Source organism: Sebastes umbrosus, chromosome 19, assembly GCF_015220745.1.
Source record: "Sebastes umbrosus isolate fSebUmb1 chromosome 19, fSebUmb1.pri, whole genome shotgun sequence".
Classification (NCBI taxonomy): Eukaryota; Metazoa; Chordata; class Actinopteri; order Perciformes; family Sebastidae; genus Sebastes; species Sebastes umbrosus.
In genome coordinates, this window is record NC_051287.1 from 5,863,701 (window position 1) to 5,881,458 (window position 17,758).

At 38.7% G+C, this 17,758-nt stretch overlaps 2 protein-coding genes across 2 annotated transcripts; both read right to left on the reverse strand.

Moving 5' to 3' along the window:
• Positions 1–1,635: 1,635 nt before the first annotated feature.
• Positions 1,636–8,750, reverse strand: LOC119478605 (SWI/SNF-related matrix-associated actin-dependent regulator of chromatin subfamily B member 1-like). The gene is made up of 9 exons (XM_037753439.1): positions 8,547–8,750; positions 7,065–7,176; positions 6,616–6,724; positions 6,216–6,353; positions 5,433–5,560; positions 5,152–5,318; positions 4,860–5,050; positions 3,961–4,092; positions 1,636–3,822 (listed from the first exon to the last, which is right to left on the reverse strand). The coding sequence occupies exons 1-9, from the start codon at positions 8,634–8,636 to the stop codon at positions 3,783–3,785; spliced, it is 1,107 nt and encodes a 368-aa protein (XP_037609367.1). The 5' UTR covers positions 8,637–8,750; the 3' UTR covers positions 1,636–3,782.
• A 2,051-nt stretch (positions 8,751–10,801) lies between these two features.
• On the reverse strand, positions 10,802–17,563 carry derl2 (derlin 2). Its single transcript, XM_037753556.1, has 7 exons — positions 17,373–17,563; positions 15,293–15,358; positions 14,769–14,842; positions 14,408–14,501; positions 12,818–13,013; positions 12,612–12,702; positions 10,802–11,841 (listed from the first exon to the last, which is right to left on the reverse strand). Exons 1-7 carry the CDS (start codon positions 17,463–17,465, stop codon positions 11,736–11,738), a joined length of 720 nt encoding a protein of 239 aa, XP_037609484.1. The 5' UTR covers positions 17,466–17,563; the 3' UTR covers positions 10,802–11,735.
• Positions 17,564–17,758: the final 195 nt, after the last annotated feature.

Here is a 17,758-nt window from a genome sequence, read left to right on the forward strand (position 1 = left end):
CAGGCTTTAAAGATTTACATACATACGTTGAACACGTATTTATGAACTCGGACAACTATGCAGGGACTATTGAAAACCAGATCAAAAATATTGACTCCTTACTCAAAGTTTATCCCATTTTTTTTTTTTACAAAAATAAATAATTTATTGTAAAATAATCACCAATTTCTCCTAATTCTTAAAACATAGAAAGAACTGTTCCATTGCATATGCAAACAAACACATTAGAATATAACTTGCACTATTTCTTCTGTCTTAGATTCTCTTCTTTCTTTTTTTTACTTGCGTAATTTTCTATTTATAGCCTACATAATGATTGTTGAAGGGAGCCTGGGAACTAAGAATTTCATTGCCAACGACTGCTTCTCTGTAATTGTTGTGCACATGACAACAAATCACTTGACACTTCAAAAACAGATTATTTGTAATAGTTGATTAATTTGGACCTTATACAGTCTTAAAGTGGCAGTAGGCAGTATATATTTTTGGCATCATTGGGCAAAAAATCCATAATAATCTTTCAGCATATTGTAATTCAAGTGTTCTGAGAGAAAACTAGACTTCTGCTCCTCCTCATTGCTCTGTTTTCAGGCTTTAGAAAAATCAAGCCCGTGACGGGAGACTTTGACCAATCACAGGTCATTTCATTGAGAGCATTCCTATTGGCTGTGCTCCGGTCATGTGACCAGAACTTGACGTTCCTTCACCAGGTTTCACAGTAGCGGCGGCGTCACAAACTTTCTCATTTTACAGCTTAACCGTGCACTACAAGATGATTCTGAAAACATCTGAGGAGAGAAATAGGCATTAACGTAACATAATATTGATTCATATTTGATCAGCGCTGCCTAGTTTGACCGTTTGGTCGGAGTTCGCGAGTGATTGACAGCTGGCTCTCATAAACGGCAGCTGGACAGCAGACCTCAGATCAGCTCTTACTGCTTGTTTTCCTCTGGTCTGTGAAATCTTGCAGATGCCGTTAGGAGCAACGGAGGACACAGAGGAACATGATTTTTTTCAGGTTACCTGTCTCATGTGCTACTGTCAGGATAGAGCGACCGTTTTATAAAAATAACTTTTTTTAAATCATATTTGCTCCAGTCTCGCCTACTTCAGCTTTAAACAATTTCTGCATGCTAATCACTGCAGCTAAAAGCTTCCTGTAGCAAAGGGTGAGGGCTGGTATGTATAAAGCTTGTCAGAAATGCTCCTTCACTTTGACCAATGAGTCCAGATGTTCTTAGTTAAAGAGCCTGAGGAGCTTTGCATAATGAAGCTAAAGTCTAAATGTGATTGTTCAGTGCCGACTGCAGTGACTCCTCATTGTTGTTTAATTAGACTACCCACAATGCCCCACCTCGAGCACTGCAGGCTGCATCAGTCATCTTATGAACAGCTTGTCATGATTAACCCCTCTGAGGGACTACCCATGATTCATTGCATCAGCTGCATCTCAAATTAATCTTCAGGTTCTCAGCTTTCGATGTACATCACTTCTATGTGACATCTACTGTTGACCTGCTATCTCCCCCTAAAGACCCCCTGTACCCCCCTAAAACAGACAAAAACAGGTTTATTGTGGGTCTCAGAGGGTTAAACACAACATCAAAATGTAAAGGTTAACAAATAAACTTATTTCCAACAAGTTTTCTTTATTGTTATTTTTCATATAAAAAACAAGTCCACTATAAAGGTAAATCAATTTTACAAAATAAGAGAACAAGAAGCGACGGTACATACGTTAACATCATTCTCTGGAGTATGTTCAAGTTGAAAATCATCACTTTTAAAAAAGACACCATTGGTTCTTGTCAGCTTGTTTTTTTCCCCCTCTCTCTACTACCCCTAAATTACTCCCAGTTAAAAGGCTCCAGTCTGCTGACACTGATGCAATGTGAGGCACGGTGCAAACAGAAGTAACAATGGGATCAATTAGTCCCTCATGCACAGGGTACAGTATTATACCTACCTATGTTTTAGCATGCAAATGAACACTGGTTCACATAACGGATCAGACTTGGTAACACGCAGAGAAAAATAATCAATTCTCTGATTGGCTGCAAACACTTGACCTGCTGTCTGAGCAGAACACAGCAGCAGTAACATCACCAGGGATTTGTTGTAGTTTGATTTTACACACACACACATACTGGTTATTTCAGTCAGGTAAAAAGACTAACATCAGTTTACCGAAGTAGCCCAAACACTTTGATGTGGCTCAATAACATATTCATTAATGTGTAGGATTTACTGGACCTAGATTACGGCATCTTTCAAAATGATTATGATCGCATGAGAGGTTTTGTTTGTTGGCAAGTTTGCTTACCAATTCACCCTCCCACCATCTGTCACCAATGTACTGTTTCAGGGGGTAATCGTCCACCGACAAAAGGTTTGATGAGCGAGGCCAGTTTGAATTGTATAGTCTTTAAAATCATAACAAAAATAGTGAAAGAAAAGGTCCATCATAACGTCTTCAAATGTCTTGTTTTGTTTTGTTTGACAAAACCCAGTGATATTCAGTTTAAAATGATGTTTGACAAAGAAGAGCAGTAGATCCTCTCGTTTGAGAAGCAAAAGTTTGACACTATTTGCTTAGAAAGTGGCTCAAACGATTTATCGATTATCAAAATAGTTCATTATCACTTTTCTATTGATCGACTAGTTGATTAACCGACTAATTGTTTCAGCTCTACAGGACACCCTGGCTGTATCCGAAACCACATACTGTACTAGTAGTACGTACTGATTTGGCCAAAAATGTAGCATGTAGTATGCAGTGTGCGAACAAATGCAAAATCTACAGTACCTCGCCAACTGTATCCCACAATGCAAAGCGCTGGAACGGTACGTTTTTACATTTTAACAGCAGCCAAAAACGGCTCGTTTTTCTTTACATTTTTCGCAGCTATTTCATCACTAAAAATCACTTCTGAAAATTTTTGAGGAGAGAAATAAACCGTGTAGATCTTGAATATTGGCAGCTTTACAATATTAGTTAGCGAGTCGAACATTTGCTCCAACGCTTTCGGAGTTTAGAAGCTCCACAAACTGCTGTGACAGCCAGCTAGCGCCTGCCGGGGTCGCTACCTCGCCAGCCGGGCATAATACATCACTTTTAACCGCTGCATACTGCATACTACTGAGGAACGCAGTATGCAGTATATACTGCATACTACTGAGGAACGCAGTAGGTAGTATATACTGTATACTGTTTACTGCGTTCGTCAGTAGTATGTAGTAGGCGGTTTTGAATACAGCCATGGTTTATTGGGTGTTGTATCTCCGTCGTGTGTGTGTGCTAAACCAAAGCGTGTGTGTGTTTATCACGGTAATGACGGTATTGCAAAATCCATGTCGTGGCCGACCGTGACGTCAGTGACGGTGATGAAACCAAGTGCTTTGGTTTGACATGACGTGGTGTATTCACACACTGCAGGGTGTGGTGTGTGTGTGTAACAGTAACGCATGTAACAGATAGATAAACCTCCTTCAATGACAAACACTAGCTTACAGTGATGCTGGGGTTAACTGTTGCTATGACTGGTGTGCTAAAAGGCAAGGTGAAGCATGATGACGGTAGACTGTGTGAGCAGAGGAATGCCTGGATATGTGTGTGTGTGTTGCATTCAGTCAGTGAGGTGTCCATGGAGACCGACCAGGTGTCCGTGAGTGTCAGTCATGCTTACAGGAACATCCAGATGCTTCATCGATGCTTTCAGGAGGACCTGTGTGCGAGTCTCCGGAGGACACGTCATCTGATGCAGCTTCAGGTCTCTTTTCTACCAGGAGGGAGCGGTGTTGGCCAGTCGTCTCATACGCCTAGAAAAACACACATTATCTCAAGGATTCTGCAAAAACTGTCTTTGTGTTCGAGTCTGTTATAGGACATTTATTTGGTGAAAACTCTGAGTTAGGGTTGGGTACCGAAGTCAGTACTTTTAAGTAGGGCTGTCTCACCTCGTGTTCCTGTCTTGGTCTCGGATCTTCTTCTCCATCTCAGCGTCTGTGAGGGTCTCCAGCAGGGGGCACCACTGGTCTGCGTCACCTGTGTTGCGGATGGCAATCTCTACTGTCGGGAGCGGGTTCTCACTGTGAAGAATGGCAGTAATGAGTCAGTCCAACATTAAAATTTGACCTCACTGTATAAAATGACCTGTGGTGACCTCTAGGATAATCAAAGCCTCATGAAACTTTACAGCCACAAACTAGAGACCTAGAGCATTCAGAGGATGGATGGCTTTCCTAGGTAGATTGACAATAAGGGGGTTTCTGAGCAGTTTCCACAACAGAAGTGCTCACCATCCAATCGACGAAAAATGCAATTCTTGCAGAAATCTTAAAATCTCAAATGGTTTTTGATACCAAATCACAGCATGGCTTTTTCTATGGTGTTCCTCAAGGTATTGGTGTCTTAATGTGGTATTTGGGAGGGATTATTGATCATTTTGATCAATTATCGAGTGGTACATTTTTTTTAAATTTAGCACCAAATCTGTGTAACAAATGGTATCAACCCAAAAATTGCTGCAACAACTTATGAGACATAATAGAGCATGGAAATTACCATCATATACTTCAATCATAATGTTCTAAACCTGTATACACTTTTACTATTTTAAATAGTTAATTAATTAATTGATTAATTCATGTTTATTTCCGACTTGACGAGAAAACATTTACACACAGTGCTGAGCAGCATCTCAAATTAATCTTCAGGTTCCCAGCTTTCAGATGATGTACACCACTTCTATGTGACATCTACTGTTGACCTGCTATCTCCCCCTAAAGACCCCCTGTACCGCCCTAAAAAAGACAAAAACAGGTCTATTGAGGGTTAAAGTGAGTGGGTGAGTTACCTGAAGGCGTAGGTCCTCTGGTGCCAGCTGAGCTGACCGCGAATGCTGTAGGCGATAGTGGTGACGAACTCTCCACCCAGACCAAGCTCAGAGCAAAGCTTCAGTGCAAACGACTCAGGTGAGTTCTCTCTCTCTGACATATCCCACTCAAACTGGTCCACCAGAGAAATGTTCCCCACATGGATGTTCAGCTGAGGAACACAGAAAAAAACATTAAGTATACTCCAATTTTTTTTTACCAACTTAAAACCTTCCTGAGGAATTGTTGTTGCTTTGGTTCAGCAGCACCCACCTTGATGATGACTCTCTGGTCCGCCTGCTCCTCCAGTATGCTGTCGATGGGGTACGACTCAATCTGCTGACGAATGGCTGAGGCAATGGCGGGGACAAAGGCCAGAGGATTCAGGTCCAGGTCGTCACATAAAATCTCTGCGAACATCTCTGGGGTCATCAGTTTCTCTGAAGAGGGGAGGGGATTGGTGACAAAATTATAACATTTTAATAACTTGACATACCAGAACAATGCTGTATGTTTTGGATGTTAGTCAGCTAGTTGACGAATATATTTATTACCGTTCATGTTCCATGTGAAGGCATCTCGTAGTTTCTGTCCGTCTATCTCCATATCTAGACGAATGGGAACCAGCGCCTCTACCTGGGCTGCGTTCTCATGGATCACTGCCGGGTCGTGGTCATCAAAGCTGAGCGAGACACAAGACGCAACAAATCTCAGTGTTGGATTATTATTTTTTAATCCAAGCCATTCTAAATGTCCTTTTAGTTTCCGTTTAATTTTCCCTTTTATCTATTCATGCATTTGTTTTTAATCATTTTTCAATTAATTTATTTACTTTTGCATTTATTTTTTATTTACTTATTTTCAAAAATGTGTATTTATTAATGTATTTATGCATTTATTTATTTATTTCTGCACAATTTTCCCTGTGCATTTTACCCCTCATTTATTTCCACAAACTTATTTATTTCTGTATTCTTCTCTTTTAGCATTTATTTTTACATTTCTTTATGCATTTCTGCCTCATTATGGAAATGACTAGAGTAGTCACTCAACGTGTGTCATCGTGGGGTCAGGGTGCATGACCATATGCAGAGTGTGAACCTCCAGGGCGATGCCGCCGGAAACAAGCCATCAGAGCCAATCATGTAATTGCCACTAATGTTAAGTGACTACATTGGAATCCCTTTAAAAGGGATCTCTTTGAATCTCTCTGGAGTTTCTCCTGACTCGACCAGATAGTAGCTACTTTTAGCCTTAGGGATATTTTGCTATACAACACAACAGAGATACAGAGCTAGTGCCATACTGTTGAGTTGTTTGCGGTGCAGCGTTCTCACCACAGGGGGAAGGTCCTCTTCTTGTCGCGGCCCATTCGGTTGCGGTTGATGGTGGTGGAGCAAGGCACAGCATCTAAATGATGAGAGCTGTTGGGCAGCGTGGGGACCCACTGACTGCTCCGCTTTGCTTTCTGCTCCCTTATAGAAAGGAAAAAAAAACACAATGTTGACAAGAATACACAAGCAATTAGGGCTCCAGAGCTTCCGTAGTAATCAACAGCGAATATTCAAAGCTTTGGCTGGGCGTGCGTGCGTGCGAGCAGTGGTTGATGAGCTCAACCTGCAGCGCGCCGACGGGAGGAGTGCTTTAACAAGTCTTTCCACTCAGGAATTTTTTTAAAAAAAATGTAAAAATAAAACATGACAAATGCTAAATCAGCAATCATCTCATAGAAATTACCTGAGGTAAGCTGGAGGCTCTGTGCTGATGGACACCGCCTTGTATTTCTCATCATTACCCTCGAAGATCTCTTCACATTCGGATGCCTTCAGCAGAGTAACACTCGTGGCTACAGACGGACCAACGGGTGAGAAAACACAGACGCATGTCAACTGTTACACAAATTTTCAAATAGGTTGCTTGCTAATTATCACCGAATTACCATGAAATTTGGAGGTCTGTAAAATGAAGTGTTACCAAAACAAAGATATGTTGATTGTTTTAAAGTTTTTTTTTTTTACTTTACACATTACACTGAGATAATGTCTAGGTTGACAAGTCACCAGTCTGACTGGTCACTTGATTCAAATATAATATTTTCCCTCTACAATATTAAATTGCTTGTAGCAGCAATATAAGCATTATACACACTTTATCAAAGTCCAGTGTAAAAAGAACGCACCACTAACCATGTGATGATGCTACGATTTTCTTCCTCTCCTCCACTGAGGCCAGCCTCCTCCATAAAGATGGATATCTTTTATACAGAGAGCCTCTGAACATGCGCAGGTAGTTTCCAACCTGGAGAGCAGAAGGAAGATCTTTTAGTAAACCAAAATGAAATAAATTAGAAAAAAAGGTTCTGCAGATATGTACTGTGATAAAGAGTATTTATATAAATATATACTGTATATACATTTGCACACAAGCCATCAAGATTAATCATCCAGGTTTTGAGGTGCTAAAATGAATTGTGAAAGTGTATAAGGATTTAGAACATTAAAATCGAAGTATATGATGGTCATCTCCATGCTCTATTATGTCTCATAAGTTGTTGCAGCAGTTTTTGGGTTGATACCATTTGTTACACAGATTTGGTGCTAAATTTAACCATTTTTTACCACTTTAAGAATTGATAAACAATTATCAATAATCCCTCCAAAATACCACATTAAGACACCAAGACCTTGAGGAACACCATAGAAAAAGCCATGCTGTGATTTGGTTTAAAAAACATTTGACATTTTGAGATTTCTGCAAGAATTGCATTTGTTGACGATTGGATGGCGAGCACTTCTGTTGTGTAAACTGCTCAGAAACCCCCTTATTGTCAATCTACCTAGGAAAGCCATCCATCCTCTGAATGCTCTAGGTCTGTAGTTTGTGGCTGTAAAGTTTCATGAGGCTGTGATTATCCTAGAGGTCACCACAGGTCATTTTATACAGTGAGGTCAAGTTTAAAAAAAATGGTCTCACTTCAATGAAAAGGCTACTATGGGGACTAACATCATCACACATGAATACAGTTGGACTCATTGGATCCACAAGAGTCTCAGCTTTACAGTGATACCCAATTTATGTAATTCCAAGACTGTTAAGGGTACCTATAGAACCCATTTTCATTCACACATCTTGAGGTCAGAGGTCAAGAAGGGACCTATTTGAAAATGACCATGCCAGTTTTTCCTCCCTAAAATTCAGCCCAACTTTGGAGCGTTATTTAGCCTCCTTGTTATTTAGCCAACCCTGACATGGTTGGTAACAATGGATTCATTAGGTTTTCTTGTTTAATATGATACCTGTAGCTTCACTCTAGCCCTAAAACTGAACCTACTAGAGCCTCTGAAACACAGTAAAGTCAAACAGTACTCTTTTTTTTTTTTTGCACATTAGTTCATGTTGATGTAACTTCTATCTTCTCTATAGCAGGATGGAAATTGAAGTTATTGCAAAACATGCAAAAGCTGCTTGGGTTAGCTGTTATTTATTGAACTGTGGAGGGCATAAAGTATGTGTGATTTGCAGGTTGCATGAATATCTTGGTGTTTTCTTTGTTTATGAAGCATCAATGGAGGCTAGTTAGCATCAACTAGCCAGAAAGCATGGACTAACTGAGGCTAACATTAAAGGAGCTGAAGCATTTAAAGTTACTGTAAGAGAGAGCCACGTACCTCTGATCCAACCATGTAGAAGTCCCCATCTTGCTCTAGTTGGAATTTAACTGGTTTCTGGCCAAACGTTTTACTTAAAGCTAATTGCATCTTTACACAGTCGAGCAGTGAAGCTAACAAGCTAACCAGTTAGCCTTCTCTCTTCTTCACGGTGCGTTTACGGCCTCACCATGAAGATGGGAAATCAGAGTGTCCTCCTTGAAAAATAGGCGTTCTGCAGTTAGGTCAGGTGTCAGCAACCTTTACTATCAAAAGACATTTTAGGTAAATAAAAAATATATATCTGTCTGGAGCAGCAAAACATTTGAGCATTGTGATGACACAGTTTATAGTCTAAGTATATAGTATATAAGTCTAATGCAGTGAGGGCCAAAGAGCAAATGTACTACGGAGTATTAGGGCCACATTGAGGGAAAAAACATCTGAGATTTACAGAATAAAGTCATAATATTATGAGAGAAAAAGCCGTAATATAACAAGAATAAAGTCAGAATATTACGAGAATAAAGTCGTAATATTACAAAAATAAAGTCGTAATATTACGAGAATAAACTCATAACTTTATGAAAAAAAAGTCGTAATATTACAAAAATAAAGTCGTAATATTAAGAGAATAAAGTCATAACTTTACGCGAAAAAAGTCGTAATATTACAATAATAAAGTCATAACTTTCCATGAAAAAAGTCGTAACTTTACGAGAATAAAGTCATACAATTACGAGAAAAAAGTTGTAATATTACGTGAATAAAGTCATAACTTTACGAGAGAAAAAGTCGTAATATTACAATAATAAAATCATAATATTATGAGAAAAAAGGTCATAATATAACGAGAATAAAGTCATAACTTTACAAGAAAAAAAAAATAACACGTAAAATTACTACTTCTATTATTAATACTATACTACTATATATATGTATACTAATATTATGACTTTATTCTCATAATACCACGACTTTTTTTCTCGTAAACCTCTGACTTTATTCTCGAAATCTCAGATTTATTTCTTTCCTAAATGTGGCCCTAATACTCCATTGTACCGTTGTACCATTGACCTACAACAATGATAAATAAAAATGAAAATGTAAACAAATGAGTTATTCATTTCCACTAATTCTTTAAAAAATCCACAGGGAGCCACTGGAGATGTGGCTCCGGAGCTGCAGGTTGATGACCCTTGAGTTAGGAGCATGTCTGCCCCAATAAGTGTAAACTGTATACAGAGAAAACTAAGTGAAACTACAACAGCTGCTGGACAGGTCCCACTTTAGAAAGTATGTTAAGTGAACACATCCGTGTGGAGTATTCCTTTTTCCGAAAATCACGAACGCAGCATTGGCCTTACTCTTCGTTCGAAAGGCAGAGGAACAATTTCTAAAGTCCATTACTGCCCCCTACTGGTCTAAAGTCAGATTTAACTCAGCTTTATCTGTAAATACTGTATTGAAATGGTAATTCCATCTCATTGGGAAGGTGTCAGCAACCTTTACTATCAAAAGAGACATTTTAGGCAAAAAAAATAAATAAATAATCTGTCTGGAGCTGCAAAACATTTGAGCATTGTGATGAAGGTAACACAGTTTATAGTCTAAGTATATAGTATATAAGTCTAATGCAGTGAGGGCCAAAGAGCAAATGTACTACGGAGTATTAGGGCCACATTGAGGGAAAAAACATCTGAGATTTACAGAATAAAGTCATAATATGACGAGAAAAAAAGTCAGAACTTTACGAGAAAAAATAAAATAACGTAAAATTACTACTATTATTATTAATACTATACTACTATATAAGTATACTAATATTAGGACTTTATTCTCATAATACCACGACTTTTTTTCTCGTGAACTTCTGACTTTATTTTCGGAATATTATGACTTTATTCTCGAAATCTCAGATTTATTTTTTTTCCTCAATGTGGCCCTAATACTCCGTCGTACCATAGACCTACAACAATTATTAATAAAAAATGAAAATGTAAACAAATAAACAGTTATTCATTTCCACTAATTTTTAAAAAATCCACAGGGAGCCACTGGAGAGGGACTAAAGAGCCGCATGTGGCTCCGGAGCTGCCGGTTGCAGACCCCTGTCATTGGGGATTACTCAAATAGAAATGTGCTATGTTCAGGGTCTGAAATTAAGTTTTTTCCTCATGTCCTCAAACCCATAAAACTATGACTTCATTACAGTCCATTACTCGTCTCAGCCCGCTCAACAAACAGAATATTAGAAACTCAATTTAAGGCCCATATTTTTTTTGATCAAGCATAATTCAACAAAGCTTTTTAATGCATCACCACATCCCATAATTTCTTTTTTTTTTAATCTCTTCTCAAGAGCAACAAACAGAAGCCAAAAATGTCTTTACCAGGATTTATAATCCACTTCAACCGGATCACATGGTAACATCAAATAAAAGTGTGCAAAATCTATAAGATAAGTCAAAAGTATTGTCACATACAAATATAGGCAAGACTCACCCTTTCTGTGTATGACATACCGTCCTACATGTATCCTATTTAAGGCTGTTTGTATCAAATGAAACAAAAAAAAGGAGTACAGCTACAGGAAATAGTACAAATCTTGATATTTGTATATTACAATGGCCAGAAAATGAAGTTACAAGATCCTTTCTACCGACCATAATGTTATTTGTATGAATCAATTCATCGTATTTGTTGAGACGTCTTTGGTTTCAAGCAACAGCTCAAAGAGATGAAACCAAAGCATCATTTTGCCACACACATTTATTTTTTAAAAAGTGAAATGAGAGAAAAATGCACTCGCCATTTTAGCTATTTTACTGCTGTCATTTTTTTCTCTTTCATATGACAGTTGTATTATATCAATAATTTTTTTCTTTTTTTTCTTTTTAGATGAAGACAAACATCACCCGAGCCCAAACGTTCACCGTCCAGAGTTCCATCCGAAGCCTTAGCGTTCTCTAAAATAGTCTTAGAGCAACCGTGTTGCGTCGAGAAAAGAGTTTCTGGGGATGATTTAAGCCCATATACAAAGACAACAGACGGGTTATCTCCAAATCAGCTCTGCTTGTTTGGCATTCTTCATCCAGAACTTAAACAAACAAAGTCAAAAAACAAAGACCATGTTTGTGCCCCTTCATCTCTCTGAGGGAATGTCCTTGGAAGTGACCTGACAAATCAGGTACAAATCTGGGGCCGTATTTAACCTCCAAGGCGCTGTCCCTCTCCCCAGGCGAACCCTCCCGGACGCTCCTCGGGCAGCGGGTTGTAGTTGGCGTCTTCCTCTGGTGTGTCGAACAGCATCTTTCTGTGGGAGACGCACAGAGGAGGAGGGGTTTAGATTCTATATGTTTACACATATAAAAAAGTAACTAGTTGATATTACATAAACAACAACAAATGTGATGGAGAGGTGCAAAATGAATTAAAAACTAAAATCTGGTCCTCTCTCAAGGTTCCATGGTGGAGAGGAGGTCGTGGTGCTCCGTCCCTATCTATCTATCTATCTATCTATCTATCTATCTATCTATCTATCGACGTGACGCTCCGTCTCTCGAATCGCACCGCCACACTACCAGAATGCATTGCACAGTTGCTTACATAAACAATGAATGGGAAGCGTGGAAAGGACGGAGCCTGTGGACAAGTATCTTCACGTCGCCTGCTCCTCATTTGCATAAAGTTGAGGTCCAGGCTACTTTATGCAAATCACAGGCGTCCCATGCAACTCTGGAAACACCCGAGAAACTTTTAAACTAAACGTTGTCGATCCACATAAAGATAGATTCAGCAACTAGATGGTTTATTTCTCGCATAAAATGTTTTCAGAAACACATTTCAGTGAACTATTTTCGTGAAATAAGAGAAGAAAGTTTCCAAACGGGTCACCATATTGTTTCCGAATTGAAAGCTGGGAGCAGGAGCCCAGGAGAGAAAGCTTTCGTCCAATCAGGTGCCGAGTGCCTTGTGTCTATTGGCAGCACATCAAGCGTACAATGCTGGGAAGCGAGTCGATCCCTCGGGATAAAAAACGCCCCTGTAGACCTGTAACTTTAGACTTTCAGTTTTGTTACTCACATGATAGACGGGGTCTTGAGCCACCTTCCACCACCTGGCTGGTTGGGGAAAACATCCTCCAGAAAGAAGTAGACGTGACCAACAGCGATACCTCAAGAAAGATACAAATATTTTAACAAAAGCACTATTTGTACGGTACACAAACAACCACACCAGTTCCCCTTGGCTCTTAGCATATCACCAACATAATAAACTGTGATAGGTACCTAAAAGATCCACAATGATGGAGTTGCCCAGCAGAAGTGAGAATCCCATCAGCACCCAGGGGAGGAAGGGTGCCTGGAAATTCAGCAGGCCGAAGAAATTCATGCGGACGTTTGGGTTTCGCCGACTCCACACGTACACCAGCATGATAGTGAAGGCTTGACCCAGGAACACCAGACTCACAAAAGTGCCAAATATCTGAAAGCTTGTTAAAGAACATGGCGAAGAAATGCAATCAATTGTTATGGCTTTCTACCACCTGCGGTTGCATGGATCGAAATCCATCTTACTAACAGGAAATATACGGTGTATGGTAGTTATTATGAGGTACGTGGTGTTCAGTGGGATATAAGTGGCATACCAATAGTGAGTAGCACCAAAGGAGAGCAAGAATTGTCCTAATACTAGAGGGGGAAATGTGTGGAACCCCACTGACAAACTGTTTTGATAAACCATTGCCAATTAACAAACTAGCAACATATCACTAGTTAAAGTGGAATAACACTAACAATGGGCACATGGCACACCACCGGTAAATTTGTTTTGCATCACTTGCTCCAGACAATCAACAGAATAACATAAAACTGGTCATCCTCCAGCAGCCAAGATGCAGGTGCAACATATCCAACGAGCTCGTGGTTAGGACATTGGTAGTTTCATAAAAAATATAATATTTCCTGTACACAGTACAAAGGCAGTGTATTGTTTATGGACCCATACTAAAGAGCTACCAACTTGGAAGCCCATAATAAAGGAATCAGAAGATGCAGTGAGTGAAATTCTTACTGACCTATAATAACGGCATCACACACACGACTGACTTTACTGTCATACTACCATGTCGGGAAGAAGGCTTAATAACACTGCACAGGAAAAACTGTCACGGCCATTTTCAAAGGGGTCCCTTGACCTCTGACCTCAAGATATGTGGACGAAAGAGGGTTCTATGGGTACCCACGACCCCTTTACAGACATGCCCACTTTATGATAATCACGTGTAGTTTTTTGCAGGCAGTATAAATGTGTTATTTTCGCCTATTCTAAAATGATGTATTTGTATATTTCTGCATACTGGGGTCCCTAAACAGTCTTGAATTACATACATTGTGTATCACTGTAAAGCTGAGACTCTTGTGGATCCAATGAGCCCAACTGTATTCATGTGTGATGATGTTAGTCCCCATAGTAACCATTTTTTTATTATAGTGAAACCATATTTTTAAACTTGACCTCACTGTATAAAATGACCCGTGGTGACCTCGAGGATAATCACATCCTTCATTCATGTTTATTTCTGATTTATGACTAGAAGAACTTGACACACAAATTAATCTTCAGGTTCCCAGCTTTCAGATGATGTACACCACTTCTATGTGACATCTACTGTTGACCTGCTATCTCCCCCTAAAGACCCCCTGCACCTCCCTAAAAAACACAAAACTGGGTCTATTGTGGGTCTCAGAGGGGCATCAGTAGCTGTACCAGACAGCTGTCAAAGTTGACGTCAAATGTGTGTAATAAATGAGTTACTGAAGACCTCATTATCTGTAAGTGAAAATGTTTTTTAAATGCAACATTAATGGGAAGGATACAGTCATCAGAAGCCCACCAAAGAGGAACATGAAGACAAAGTCAGCCGTGCGTCCCCTGAAAGAGCCCTCCTCTAGCATACGACAGTATCTGTACCTGAAAGCAAATGGTTAAGGAAATCTACACAGAACTTCAAACAGAAACATTTTACAGATTTCATCATCACCACTTAAATACTTAAGAACTGCCACGACATACTTATTTGTCATTGGTTGGATGATTGTGCATCTTATATTGACACCATTTTAAGTGTCAAGTTTCATCATCCCATCTCTGAAAGCACATTCAGCCCTCCCCTTGTGAAACAGAAAGTATGCAAACACACTTGCTAAATGAAGTGAGACATGGAACTGAGAAGGATACAGAAAAATCATATTGAACAGGAAATTGAAGCCAACTGGACCAAAAAACAGGAAGTTGGTTATTAGTCGCCATACCTACAAAAAGAGAAGAAAGAAAACATTCAGCTACGCACATAAGAGTAGCATAAACAAATCCAGGTCAATCCCTTGATTAAAAAATGTTTTTTAGTGACTTTGTTTATCTGTTACAGTTAGTCAACTCTACGTAGACAGATACCTAACGGTGTTCTGTTGATTTAATGCAGAACTAGGGGACACAATCATGAAACAATAATATAAAATATACATTTATCCCTTGAGGTTACTGTTTAAAAGTGAATTATAGAAAAGATATGTAGCTGTAGCAGACAAATAAAAGCAATTTCATTTCAGCTGAACTTTATTAACACTACATTTTGGTTAACTTAGACAGGTAGCTGAGGTTACTGTGGCTGTGAAGTGTATGAAACGTTACAGTATGTGCCCTGAAATCCTCCGGAGGATGGAGATGAGGATGAAGATGAGCAGGTGGGTCAGATTACTCACCTGGTAATTCCTTAGAATCAAATCCGGATTAAAATACAGCTGAAATGGAGTGATGATCTCTAGTTGCTGTGAGAGAAGACAAAACAAACACGTAAAAGGTGATGACAATAATGATAAAAGATGAATGATCTAGCTTTGAGACAACCATTAACATACATCTGACAATAAAAACCCCATCAAACTATTAAACCGTAGTCACAAAGAAGTAGGATAACTCCCATTCCACTGCTTGTTGTGATTTTGTTTTGATGAGTCTTGAGCTCTTGGTTGAGCTAATGCATTTACATGGGGTGATAAGGAAGTATGCAAAGTACGTTGTATATATTCTCCTCTCTGCAGATACAAAGTTTATATTAAAAAAAAATAGGTTGTATCCACAATTCAGAACAGGTAAAAAAGAAAATGAAACCAGAGTTGTAATTGTGAATGTTTAACCAATGATTCCTCCAGCCAGCACAAAGGGCTTTGCATGGCAAGTTACATTTGAATAAAAACGACTCTGCATCTAGTTTAGCAGGTTTATTTGACACTATTTTGTGCCTTGTACTTTAATCTGAACTGCACACGGTACGGATGTGCTATACAGTAATCAACAATAAAAGGCGATACAGTGAAAGAGTGAGACGCAGAGTACAAATTCAGTTGAGGTACTTTCCCAGAGTCAACTCCAGAGATAAGCTGACGTCATTAACTCTTCTTCTTCAAGGGATACCAAAGAATTCAAACGCTTTCCTCCGTAGACATTTTCACAATTAATGAAATAATAACTATACAACCTTGACAATTCTACATAATCTGTACTTTTACTTTGTTTAGTAGTTCTTCCACAACTGTTATTATTATAGATAGCTAGGTAACAAGAGTAGTAAATAAATAATATAGTAACTAAATAAAAGTAATATAAGATAAGATAGAACTTTATTTATCCAGAAGGAAATTGTGCAATGTAAATCTACTGTTACGGACATGTGCAATAACACGTTGGTCACTTTTGTGCAATGTAAAATGTGTAAATCTACTGGTACGGATATGTGCAATAACATATGCTGATCACTGTGCAATAATTATATGATGCTGTGCAATAATTATACAATTATCTCTCAGTGCAATAATCTGGCAAAACTGCCATCTCATCAATATACATATTGTATTTTATATTTTATATTGTATTATCTTTTATATTTATATGGCACTCTTTTTTTTATTGTATTATCTTTTCATTAGCACCTATGGGAATGTCACAATCTAATTTCGTTGTACTATACAATGACAATAAAGGGCTTGAATCTTGAAATTCTTGTGCCAAAGATTGCTCAAAAATAAAACAAAATGACAACAAGTTCAAGTGTATAAAATACAAGTGTATAAAACACAAGTGTATAAAATAAAAAAGTACTATTTCTAGCACCAGTGCCCAAAAGAATAACAATTAAGTAAGATACATTTAGTAAAATTAGTAAATAAGATAAGTAAAATAAAAAAAAGTAAAGTAAAGTAAGCTAAAAAAAAATTACATATTATATATTAACAATAGAAAAACACAATAGTAATAAAACATGTATAATAATACAAACTTGACAATTCTACATAATCTGTAGTTTTACTTTATTTTAGTAGTTCTTCCACCACTGTTAATATTATTATAGATAGCTAGACAGAATATGAATGCAATAACAGAATATAACTAATACATAAAGGTATGTGTTATATATTATGGAGCACGGACACATATTAACGTGACACCAGTCAGCTCTAGTGATCAGCATCTATAACGTTAAACTGTACAGCAGTAAAACAGCTCTCTCTTATGAGCCTATAGACTGCCACGCTACATAAACCTACATAACACTTATAACTATGGTTTCACCTGTTAAAACTAAGCAGTCTCAGGTATCTAAACGCGTCTTTAATGACTGGATGTGGAGAGTTATGATCCTGATGAACAGAATCTGGACACGTCTCCTTCTCTCAGGTTGCTAAAGCTAAAGCTAGCAGCTGAGTTAAGACGTTACAGTGGCTTTATTAAGAGATATCAGGCTATGAAACACACCAACACAGAGAGCAGGAGAGTTAGTCTTACCACTGCGGCGGTAGTGAGGACGCAGGCGGTGGTATAAGCCCTGGTAACTACAGGAATCTGTAGGTACTCCTGTTGTAGAGTCTGGTAAGCCATTTTGGACCGACTGAGAGCTTCCGGCACTTGCTTGACACGTCACTCTCCATTCCACAACAGGCGAGAGGTGGTGCGTTCACGGACATGAGATAAAATCTGAAAAACGGGTACTTTCTCCAAAGCACCTCAACACACCAAAGCCCCACAGGAAGAGCTGATCTCAATTTCCATAGTGGCCAAACGGCGGTACTACAACTTCTGTGTCCCGTCACGTGATGGGCCCAAAAATAGTTTCCCCATAGACTTACGTTGGGAAAGAGAAGTCTGTAACTCTGACTGTACGAGCACTCTAA